Source organism: Gekko japonicus, unplaced genomic scaffold (assembly GCF_001447785.1).
Source record: "Gekko japonicus isolate JY-2015 unplaced genomic scaffold, Gekko_japonicus_V1.1 scaffold806, whole genome shotgun sequence".
Classification (NCBI taxonomy): Eukaryota; Metazoa; Chordata; class Lepidosauria; order Squamata; family Gekkonidae; genus Gekko; species Gekko japonicus.
Window position 1 is genome coordinate 702,946 of NW_015160234.1, and position 12,841 is coordinate 715,786.

The window sequence follows — 12,841 nt, forward strand, 5'->3', positions numbered from 1 at the left end:
CTTGCACATTGATGGCAAAAGTTCAGTAAATAATTTAAAAGCATTTGCTTTCTCAAGAGAAATCTAAACACATACAAAGGCCATAATCCAACAGAGGGTTACGTAAACCCGCTAAAATCAATAGACTTTAGCATGCTTAACTCTGTGTTTGATTGTAGCATTAATGTTGGCTGGAGAATCTGTATATCTAATTAGCTAACTTTGGTCTATTTATTATTAACATATTTCCTTGGAAGCTAGATTTCATTCAGTATCTTTTTCAGCTAAGCTGAAAAACCACCACCCATCATCATCATCATACGAAACTCTGTTAAGGTTATCAAATGTGTTGAAAACTAGCTTTAACAGTATGGCAAACATTCACTTTCATCAACTGTAGTTGCATAAAATAAGAAAATGCAAAGAAAAAAAGTTAACCCCCCCCCAAAAAAACCCCAATAGCTTGCTGCATTTAAGCCTGCATTACCCCTGAAACCTAGAGAGCCAGCGTGGTGTAGTGATTAAGAGTGATAGACTCTAATCTAGAGAACCGGGTTTGATTCCGCATTCCTTCACATGAAGCCAGCTGGGTGACCTTAGGTCAGTCACAGCTCCTTCGGAGCTCTCTCAGCCCAAAAAATAAGTCTAGTTCACCACCTAGTGGTGCATAATTCAAAAAGAGCTAGAACTTCAGGCTGCCAGACAATCTTTGGATCTCCTGGCTATACTACACACAATGCCATGCATTAATTAATTAATTAATTACCCCCAAACCAAAGGTGCCTTTTATACAAAAATATTATTATTATAACATTGATATCAAAGATAAATGGGCTTCATATCATTTACAAGGCATATTTACTTATGAAATATTTAAATAGACTGACTCTTCCCGTAGTGATATGGCAAATTTGGGGGAGGAGGAGCTCAACAGAATCCTTTATGGGGGATATTCTCCCACATAGAGCTTGCCCATGGTTTTGCTACTCTATTTGTAAGCTACATTATATACATATAGTAAAACGTAACTTACACAGTTTATCTTGGAAATAATGTACCAAAGTTGGGAATGATCCAACTGAAGTTCAGCACTGTCATCTCTTCTGTTCTCATGGGGAAACGTAAGCAGTGCTTAAACAAGGCAACTTTGAAAAGTGTAACTTTGGCTGAATTCTCCCAACCATTTCTAAAATATAATAAACTATAAATTCTAAGATAGAAATTCAAAGATAATTATAATTAAGCTTAAAGACAAAAATGGAAACTTGGTAAAAGGTTAAAATTCGATGTAGTGCATTGTTTCCTGCCTTCTATACATTTGTAGAATGCAGTCCCTAGTACTGAAAGCTAATTTGTTTGACTGCAAATAAACATCATTCATTCATTCAGTCCCTAGTAAATCATACACACAACTAAACATGTGCTGCTTGCCTTCCTTATAGACCTAAAGGTGATATAGCACCCTGAAGAGATTTGCAAAGTGTTATCAGTTAGCTAAGTTACAGTGGTGACAATCCCTTTTGGGGAGACAAAACTAAATAGTTCTAGACACAGTGTTCATTTAAGACATTTCGGAAGTCTCTCTAAGTAATTTTGAGACAGCAAGACTTCTGTTATGTTTAAAACAAAGAACATAAGAAGCACATCTCATTGTATTCTGCAGCTAAACCAGAATAGTTACAGTAGCTTCCTTAACATTTCCTGCTATCAAGAGCATTCTAGAGACAAGATCATGTAACTGTACAGAAAAATTGTACAAGGCTCCACACTAACTACCAAATTGTCATTAGTAAGTGTGGGTAAGGAATAAAGGAAGTATAGATGAGAAGCAGAACTTCAGGGAGTTTTGGCAAAATGTTTCATCCACTTTCATCAGTGGGCATAGAGTAAAAAATAAAACATCTCATGCAATTTCTGGAGACCCATCATCTATTTTTATGCCGACATCCACAGTGTTTACAAAGCAATGCGGTTTTTGTGGATTGCAACCATAAAATCTTAATGGACATAATTGTCTATTAGATTGTAATCATTGGCCATGATACAGAAAACCACAATTGGGAGGCAGAGAGAAGCTTCTGCATGCATAACATGTATTCTGTGTCACACAATAGTCTCAGGCAAGGGGAAATCCACACCAGTGGAATAATGCCTGCAGTCTACAGGGCCTCACTCATTAGACCTTGATCCAGAGATATGCTTGTGTCACGGCCACCATGAGTGAGAGGAGGAGAGGACCTTTGGACTGCGGCTTCCTCCCCCCATCATCACAGGTGTTCAGCATTGTCAGAGCAGATTGTCATGCTGATCACTGTCCATTTGTCAGTGTTTTTCTGCAATGCAGGGGCAGCATTAGAAATGTTTTATAATGGTAAGGTAACCACCACTTTCATAATTTCCAGTAGGGAAGCCTGCAAGCAGAAACTTCTGGAAATTCATGGATGTCATGGACTGGATTAGCTTGATGGTGTTGTTCATGCTGTTTTGGTTACTGAGTGTGTACACTCCATTCTATCTTAATAGTTTCAGGACAGAAACATCTCATATTGTGGTATTAGAATTTTTGCCATTTTTACTATTTACTGTGTTATATAAAATTCTTAAAAGGAAAAAAACCCTCATCAAAATAGAAATTACAAAAAGGAGACTTTTAACTTCAAATGACAAACGGAAGTACGCCTGTGTGGGTCTTTTTGCACACACAAGATAAAAAGGACAAACCTGAGTGTGTGTCTCAGATCACAGTATGGCCTTGGTTAAAATGCATATCTACAACATTTTTCTGAATTGTTGTATTCAGACGTAGGCTGCCTTCAATGCCATGAACAAACCTTTGTTTTATGACAGGCGTCAGTGCAGTTTGTTGCCCTGCCCACATCACTCCCTCATTCCTCTTACACATGGAGACCCATAGAAGCCTCCTGCTTTGGATTACTTTAATCGGACTCCAGTTGGCTGTGATGTCTAATTGCAGGTGTCTGGGCAAATTTTAATGTTTCTTCCCACAAAATGGGATTCTAGACCCCAGTTTGTGGGAGAGAAATAAACCCTAATTAACCTAACTGCTTGCATTAGGACACCACAGCAAACTGGAGTTTATTGAAAGTGAAAGAATTCACGCTGCCTTACCCTGTGTAAGGGAAGCGGGAGGTAGCATGCAACACCAGCAGCAAGCTGGGCTCATGAAAGACATCTGCATAGGGCCATAAGAAGAGAATGACTCGATGTCTTGAGAACGGCATAAAAATGCTAGAACATAATTATATGTAAAAACAACCTTCTTTAAAAAAAGGAAAGCATTAGACAACAAAAATAATTCAAATGTACATCTATCCACCTCCTATTAAAAGTTTCAAAATGGCAAAAATATTTGCAAGAAATATCATAAAAATATATGAGTGAACAAATATATCTCCCCAAAATATATAACATTTTCTGACAAATTCAAGTAAACGAACAATTATATAATATTGCCAGGTACCTTATTAAGGTTTGTTCAGCTAGCTAAAATCCAAAATATACACACAGCACCAAGTAATATATCACACCAAGTGACCTGTATAGTTTCCTAAATGGGACATTTATACAGAATCTAATTACTGTAACTTCCATGAAAATACAGCACCTTTAAAAACCTTATAGTAAAGTATAAAATAAATTCTAACTTAACAATACTGGGAACATTTTCAATTGGAACATTGGAATCACACTGGAGAAATTCAAATAAGACAAACTGGACAATTTAAGGGGGGGAAATACCCCTGCCAAGGATTACATAATATCTGACTACCACAACATCCTCCTATATTGAAAATACATAGAGACAGTGTCTTGGCTAGACTGGATCCAGTTACGCCATCAAAATATTGCTGTACTTCCTTAAAGCAGAGGTTCATATAAGCTCAATTAAGATAAAATTTCGTTTGCAGGGAATTTAGTACTTTCTGACAAGCCTTCCATGGTTCAAATGCCTTAATATTTATTTCCTACATATGTCTTGCTTTTGTTTTTTAAATATCTAAAAGCTTGGGGTATAGTTCATCCTGCCATCTGGCTTTTCTTACTTATGGTCCAGTCCTGAGTAGACTGCATGTGTTGCCTGTGGAACATAGCTAACAATCACACAGAGGAACTCTAACATCATTCTGAAAAGGAATGATCCCATCTGATTTCCCCCCCTCTTGTTGCCATCTAGGCAACTTCCATTTCTTGATGCAGTTTTGAATGATCAACATTTATGCCAGGAATAGCTATGAGTAAGACCATTGTTTCCTAGAGTGATTTTGATTTTAAAGAACTCTAGTCCTACATGGCAGAACTTTCCCCTTACTAATGCTCTATTTACAGCTAATACAATGTTCACTGTGTATTATTTTATCCTCAAGGGAAACAAAATATCAAGTTGCCCCAGCAAGTGCCAACTAAAGGGTTGTATACAGGTGCCACTATGAATTTTCCTGAGTTACGAAACTTACTGTTGCTATAATAATCACATTTCACTGATATTTGTGAGAGGGGCAAAGGCAGACACTGGGTGGGAGCATATCAGCTAGAGACACTGGAAATGGATCTTGCCTGCCTTCCCACAGCAGCCTAGGAAAAGTCACTGCTACACAGCAGTGAGCCAATGGACCCCCCCCCACACACAGTATGGAGGCTGTAACAGGGAGGTGGGATTATGGGCGAAATCCCTTTTCTCCTTGTGGAGCCTCTTATATCAGGGGATGCTCTGCCAGTAGAAGAAGGAGGAAGGATGATTCACATTATTTCTTCTCCTCAGTGAAGCCCCATGTACCATATGGTATTTTGTTCACAAGGGTTCCCTGATCATTGGAAATACTTTTTTTGCACTGCTATGGGAAGGTGAAGGTGAAGGCAAAGGAAGAAACATTTCGTGATCCATCCCTGCTGTTTATGAAGGTACTTGTTGGCCATTTTGTACTTATCAAGTTACATACTTCTCTTCAGTCAGGACCTATCCACACACAGTACCCTAAATATCAATAGTAACTTAGGGGGTTAAAATATGAAACCTGTAATCATACTTTTGTAAGTCTACAGGGCTAAGAGGTCAACAAGGACATTATGACACAAGAAAATAACATTTCTTAAAGAAAAGTAGTCTGAAATCTTAAACATATGGAATGCGCTTAAAGAAAAACTCTGAGAAAAAAATGGCTCCACTGAGATGCTCTTAAAAAAATTCTATACACAATGTATGTGGACAAAAAAATCCACCAAGTATTTTAAAGCTTAAATTTAAATTCGAAAGTAAGTGTAGGATTGGAGGGGATGGATGAGGAAGGGCTAAAATAGGAATCACAAAGTCTTTACAGAGAAGATTTTCATTTCCTGGCTGTCCGTGGTCGGGTCTGAGAAGCGTGATAATAGCAGTCTGCTGGGTTGCACCTTCCAGTTGGTCCAGGAGGGCCTTGTGAACCTGGTGCTCCTGGACTTCCTGGTGCGCCAGGCATGCCTGTGACTAAATAAAATAGTAAACAAAACAAAAATAATAACAAAAAACCCTGTAATTAAAATCTATCCGTGATATATTTAATTATTTAGTCAATTTATAATGTTGCCTTGCTTCCTCAATGAGATGCCTCAAATATCATAATTCAGTTAATCAGCAGCATCAGATATCACCATACTATTTTGAGTAGCAGTAAGTTTCTGTTGTAGGGCCGCAGTGGCTCAGAGGTTAAGACGCTGAGCTGCAGACCGGAAGGTCTGTAGTTCGGCAGTTCGAGACCCTAGTGCCACATGATGGAGTAAGCTCCCGTCTCTGGCCCTAGCTCCTGCCAACCTAGCAGTTCGAAAGCAAGAAATTGCAAGTAGATAAATAGGTACCACTTTGGTGGGAAGGTAACAGTGATCCGTGCACCTCAGCATTTAGTCATGCCGGCCACATGACCACGGAAACATCTTCAGACAGCACTGGCTCTTCGGCTTGGAACCGGAGATGAGTACCACCCCCTACAGTTGGATTCGACTAGCTTTTGAACAAGGGAAACCTTTACCTTTAAGCTTCTGTCAGCTTCAATCAAAGTCTATTGGGAATAAAAATGGCACCATTTCCTGGTGGAAAAATGGAACCATCTCCTGGGGGAGATAATTCCACAGTTTGGGGATAGGGCAACTGAAAACAGCCCTCCCACAATTCCCCAGCAGTAAAACCCCATATAATGCCATTTTCCGTAAGAAGTCCTCTCCTATTCCAAAATTTGGACCCCAATCATGTAGAACTTTATAGGTCAAACAGCATTTTTAATTGAATGCAGAAACTTAGCATTAAAATACTGAGTCTAGAATGTGTTTGCCCCCACAGTCGGAATAACGAGGCAGACAACAGTTTGGATCAAACAAGGGCCACTTTATTAACTATATACAGTTTATTAACAAAACCCGGCAAGGGAGCACTTCCTAGGTAGCGGAACAGACAAGGCAGGTGTCAGGCTGACCAACCTCCTTGTCTAATATGTGGGCGAGCCACCAACCCCAGTCTTGAGCCATTAATCTGGCTTGCGACCAGCAGCCCAGCCACTGGTAGCCTCCCAGGAGCTCCTACCCCTGAAACCCTACAGCTTGCAAAGAGGAGCTTATCCAAGAGGTTCCCAGAGGGAATCATCATTTACTGCCCAGGGCCTTAATAGCCCGCAGGCCGTTCCTGAAGACCCCAGTTCCCAAAACACGGGACGGCTTAAGGTGCTCACCATTTTCCGCTTCCTTATCCCTGCCCTATTCTGCCAAAGTGACCAACCTATTTAACAGCCACGCCCTAAACCCGTTGTTCCCCTGATCCAGTGTAAGGTAGGCGAAAACACTACCACCCCATTGCCAATCCTGGGTAATAGCGAAAAATTCCTACCTGGCCCCCTTGGGCGACCAGCCTCAGCCTACACTAGAAAAACAGGGCGGGAGGGCGGGCAAGCACGAGGCAGCAACTGGCCTTGGGCGGGAGCGGAGCCGAACCTAACCAGGCTGGCTCCTCCCACCCTTGTCCCAGTGCGCTGCGCTGGGACGCTGTTGCTGCCCCGCCTTCCTTGCAGTGGCAAACCAGCCCCCGGCTGCCATTGCCTTCGGCGGTGACTGGGAGCTCCCTTTCAAAAGTGAACAACTCACAGGTGATCACAATCCTAAGGACTTTTACTTTTTCTCTGGTTTATGTCATCTATGGTTTTATCAAAGTAAATATAAACTGTGGTGTTTTACCTGATGGGCCAGGTGGACCAGGTTCACCTAGCAACCCAATTCCAGGCTCTCCTCTTTCACCTTTCTGTCCTCTGTAGCCTAGAGAAGGTAAACAGATACAAAGAAAAGAAATAAGAGTGCCTGGTAATTTCAAGATTATGTTTTTCTAGCTACCTCCACAGAGTACAGCAATCAAAAATCTCATTCCCATTAAGGATGCCAGTCATTTGAATAGTATTTTATTTATCTTTAGCAGCTGATATTTTTTAATCAGAAGTGAACTGATCTTGAGACTAAAGTAATTTCAACTAGATCTACTACTTCCTGATTTATATTTACAATCATTAAGGTAGAAGAATTTTTTTTTTGGACAATGAAAGCATGCATTACAATAGCACATATATATTCACACCCTTAATGCTTATTTGCCTCCCTGATAAGTTTGATGGGGAATTGCCAAGGAATGACAACAGTCTGTGGGGTGGTCATGCAACACAGGAGATGAACAAACCATTACGGTTTGCAGTCTATGCATTTACAGCATTGTGGCATACCAAAGCAAAATATATATTTTAAATTTAAAAATAAAAAAAAATCTTTAATTTGCTATATGGGAGCCAGTGTCATGCTTTCTGTTCCAATGCCTCCTCAGTCCATGCATAACTAAAGGCTGATGTTGAAATTGCAACCCTTGTGTGGAAGCTGGGGGGGGGGGAGTGCCTGGCAGCTCTACATGGGGGGCTGTATCATGCCCTGATTACTAGCTAGATTTTCCATACTGTACGAAGAATTTCATGCTGTGCCTGGAGCTTGCATACGTGATGCAAGACAATCCAAGTGACACGGCACTACATAATTTGGGTGTGTGTGTGTGTCATGGACTGTACACTGAAATCCTACAAATGTTACTTTAATCTAAGCACATTAATTTCAGCAAAAAGCACTGTTAATGTTGTCCAAAGTGAAATCAATATTTTTAAAAAGAATAAAGAAGAAGAGTGAAGATTGTTGAATGCAAACATCTGGAAGAGCAAAATTGAAATAGGAACATCTCTTTCTGGTTGTTGCAATGAAATTAACACATTCATTCAAAATGGGAGTGTGTGGATGTTTGCTGAAATTCACAATTGTTATGTAAATATTCCAGTTCCATTAAGCATCATGCATTCCCTGGTAAGGATAAGGTTCTTAACTTCACGGTGGCACTTGAAAGAGGGCTAGAAGATACTTTAAAAGGGTACACGTTCTATTACAACAAGAAGAGGTCTGATACTACTCTGATCCCGAGGACCTTCATCGGGCGTTGCAAGCTGTGGCTGGTTGGCTCAGGCTGATTCGGTTGAAATTAAACCTGGAAAAGACGGAGGTCCTGGGCCTGAGTCGGACCGGTCTGGGGTTGGGGCTCCCGCTCCCGGCCTTCGACGGGGTGCCATTGCTGCCTTGGCGTGAGGCTAGGAGTTTGGGGGTGCTCCTGGACTCCTCATTGATGAGGGAGGCCCAGGTAGCAGACACTGCCAAGGCGGCCTTTTATCATCTGCGGCTGGCTCGGCAATTGGTCCCCTACCTTGACCGCGAAGACCTGGCAACTGTGATCCATGCGACGGTCACCTCGAGGCTTGACTACTGTAATGCTCTCTACTTAGGGCTGCCTCTGTTGCAAATCCGGAAGCTGCAGCTAGTGCAGAATGCTGTGGCCAGGTTGTTGTTGGGTCTCTCTAGGCGAGACCATATTCAGCCTGGGTTGCAAGCGCTGCACTGGCTGCCGATAGCATACCGGATTTGCTTCAAAGTGCTGGTTCTTACCTCTAAAGCCCTGAATGGCCTGGGTCCGGCCTACCTGAAGGACCACCTCTTCCCGTATGTTCCCTCAAGAGCACTCCGATCGGGGAATTGCCATCTCCTGGTAGCTCCAGGTCCCCGAGAGGTTAAGCTTGCCACTACTAGGGCCAGGGCATTTTTGGTGGCGGCTCCTACCTGGTGGAATGAGCTCCCGGAGGAGATCCAGGCCCCGCGGGACCTTGTGCAGTTCCGCAGGGCCTGTAAGACGGAGCTCTTCCACCAGGCGTTTGAGTAGGAGCCGCTGCCGCCACTATCCTACCAATGAGATAGTATGTCATCGACTGCCCTGCAAAGGTGGGACAGTTATGCCCAGGCTGAAGTTCGACAGCTTAGCGGGGAGACCGCGTACTGGAAATGGCTGGCCACCAAGTTGGAAGATCGTCCCACCTGATTGATGATGTAGCATTGTGTTTTAGGTCGCTTACTGTGGTTTAAATATTGTATTTTATTGTGTGTTTTATTGTATTTTAGATCCCGGCTTTGCCGCTGTGAACCGCCCTGAGCCTTTGGGGGGCGGTATAGAAATCTAATAAATAAATAAATAAAAATTTAGTTTACAGCACTCAGTACTGAGCTGACAGTACTGAACCATTTCTATTGCTTATACCAGACTACCTGTAGCACCTTCTTACACTGCTCCCTATGTTGGAACTAACTGGAAGTAAGCAGCTGAGAAAAATGTTAGTTTAGCAGGCACCATGTTGGTCTCCAGAAGCCAGCAGACACAGTAGAACGTGAGAATGATCAGAACGGCAATGGGTTATGGCAGCTTCAGAAAGGTAAGAAGTCTGAGATGTTCCTGACAAAGGAGAACACTTTGGTTGCATATATTCTAGCCTGTTCCCAGTGTCAGGCATGACATTCTTTTCTGGGGTTGCTGTACTTTGGCTGAGACAATTAGAAGAAGACAAATGTAGAAGACAAGCTCATAATAGTTTTTGCTAATATGATTCCAACTCTAATAGAGTCTGCTGGGGGGGGGGGGTTCAAATAATTTTGCTTTGTAGCGATTCTCCACACCATCTTAGGGTCAAACTTCAGGAAACTGAAAGCAAGGACGTAGCACTAGTTTTAACATCACTGAGATCTAACAACAGAAATGAATAAAAAAATACACATGGTCTTCCTATTAACAAACTGGCAGTAATGGAATAGTCATTTACTGCTGTCACTGTGGATCTTGAAGCGCAAAAGGACAGTTATTTGTTGATAACATCCCAACAATCTTGTTTGGAATGACTCTGTCATCAGAGCAGAGAAAAATAAAATGCAAATGCAGCTTAGTACAACGCACATGGTGGGAACATGCATGGCATGGCATGACAGAGCAGACTTACATTCAAAAAAGCAAGCAAGCAGGCAATGAGACTGGAAATAAATCCTTTGTAAAGTTTTTTAAAAAGCAGAAATCATTATCTCCATATGTTAGTTGTGAAAGGTGTGCCCTGTTAAGTAGAACTGTAAATTATTATTTATTGATCTTCAGTTACCATGATGCAGTCTTTGTATGACTGTCAGCCAGAAATGTTGTGCAATTTGTTTTAATTGCTTTTTGTAGCTGAGTTTGCACTCTGTAATCAGGACACCTATTACATTTCCCATCTGCTGCTTTACCTCTGATCTCCTTACAATAGGAACCATTTATCAAAACAAGCCATGTTAAGCTATACATTCACAAGAGGATCATCCGGCTAATCGCTTTTCTTTTGAATTTCTATCTGCATCACCCATAAAGAAGTGAAACAATATTCATAACAAATCACCTTTAGAATTCATATTCAGACCCATACATACAGAATGAACATCACAGACAAGAAGAGATCAATACAGACTGAGAAACTTGGTGCACATTATTGAATTCAAGTCATTAAAGAAATTTAATAGTACAACAGTCTATCTACACACATTTTATGGTTATGAATAGTGTAAACAACTTTTAGGTATATCTGAATAATACACAGATAAATATTTTGGACGCTGTTGAGTAACAATGCAGCAAACATGTAATATAAAACATTTCACCTATGGCTTTCTAGGCTTCTGTTTTATTTTACATAATTAAAACAGTAAGAAAAACATTTAAATGTTATATGCAAACACTATTCAAGAACAACTCAAAATAGATGTCCAGCAATAACATAATTTTACATGAGGTATATTTTACTAAGAAGTGCCATGATTAAACTTCTGGAGTTTAATTTCACAGTCTACCTGAACACATTTCAGGGAACCTCTTATATCAGAGGTGAAGGAGTTATAGCTATACAACCAGGCTGTTAGTCAATTAACTTTGTTTTGGTTCCTATATTGACTGGTTGAGATGGACTTTGGTTACACGCTTAGAAGGGCTTAAAAGGGTATTGAGTTCCTCTACATGGTGCTGACTGAAATGGCTAAAAGATTTCCCAAAGGTTCTTTAGCACCATGTAGAAGACACAGAACTTAATTCGTGGCCAATAAAGAATCCCCATATCTCTGTAACCTGTCTGTCACTGCCTCTTTCTGTGTCTGAAAGACAAACACCCTTTTTCTGTGCTATGTCACGATGTTTCTAACATTCTCTTACTGGTTGATAGAGAATAGATTGCCAATATGTTTTACTCATAACTGATACCATACCCCTCCTGTTGCCCTATAACATTTCAGGGAACCTCTTATATCAGAGGTGAAGGAGTTATAGCTATAGAACCAGGCTGTTAGTCAATTAACTTTGTTTTGTTCAGGTAAATGGAACAATGCATGGAGTCTGAGGGATTTGAAAAGGAGCCCAGCATAAACTGCCACACAGACACACGAGTTCTTGTATGAAATCAGACCCTGGCAGTGCGGTCCTAAGCAGAGACAAACCCCTCTTAGCTCACTGACTTCAGTGGACTCCAAAGGCTGTGACTGCTTAGAACTGCACTGCCAGAAACCCCAAGCCCTCCTCTACCACACATGAGCCCAGCTCCTCACACATACACCTTATTTGGTAACTCACATATCCACGACTTTAATGCTTCAAGCCATCTTAAGAACACTTGAAGAAAATACTCTTTTATCCTCTGAGTGTGTACATCTTTGAGACACATTTTCTACATGAAGCTAGTTCAGAACCACATCATTAATCTGTAAGCCAGCTATTCAGGTAACAAAATCCATAGAAAATGTCCCTAATGATCCAGGGTAATGATCCAGGGTTAATTGATATACAAACCTATCTTTTTCATAAAAAGAAGGGATATAGTAGTAACATTTGAACTCACTAAATAGGAAAGGTACAAGTAAAGCTGTCCCACTTCTCCCATTTGAGATGGTTACGTTTCTGTTATTTTCTAATCCCCAGAATCACACATTAAATCAGGGCCAGTGCACATAATACACGTGTGTGTGGGGGTGTGCTTTAAATGCAGGAAGGAATTTGAGAGCTTTGGCTCCCTATATGATTTCCCAGACCATGAGAAAGTGCCGAGTGCTACAACTTAACAGCGTGTACCCAACTATCCATGCACAGAAGTTTTCTGCACTCTTCTCTCAGGTCTCCGTTCCTTGGGTTACAGGATCCACACAGAGAAACAGCCATACAGGTCAATGAGGAGAGTCAAGGAGATGAAATCAGTCCCTTTCCTTAACAGAGCTCTGCTTGCAGAAAAGGAAAGGGAAGTCAGCTGCAGTCAGAGGAGCAGTTAATGGTAGGTTGATGGTTAGCTGGGAAGAAGATGGGGTTGCCAACTCGAGGTTGGTAAATTCTTGGGGATTTGAGGGGGTGGAGCCTGGAGAGGGTGAGGTTGGAGGAGGGGTTGGACCTCAGACAGGCACAATGCCATAGACTCTACCCTCCAAACCAGCCATT

The 12,841-nt window shown here is 41.4% G+C and overlaps 1 protein-coding gene across 1 annotated transcript in view; it reads right to left on the reverse strand.

The window, feature by feature from the left end:
* Positions 1-243: 243 nt before the first annotated feature.
* LOC107111657 (collagen alpha-1(XIX) chain-like) overlaps positions 244-12,841 on the reverse strand; it is a 43,419-nt gene continuing 30,821 nt past the window's right edge. The window contains exons 6-7 of the mRNA XM_015412666.1: positions 7,192-7,269; positions 244-335 (exon numbers count right to left, since the gene is read on the reverse strand). Coding sequence (XP_015268152.1) covers positions 244-335; positions 7,192-7,269 — 170 coding nt within the window. The remainder of the gene's footprint in view (positions 336-7,191; positions 7,270-12,841) is intronic.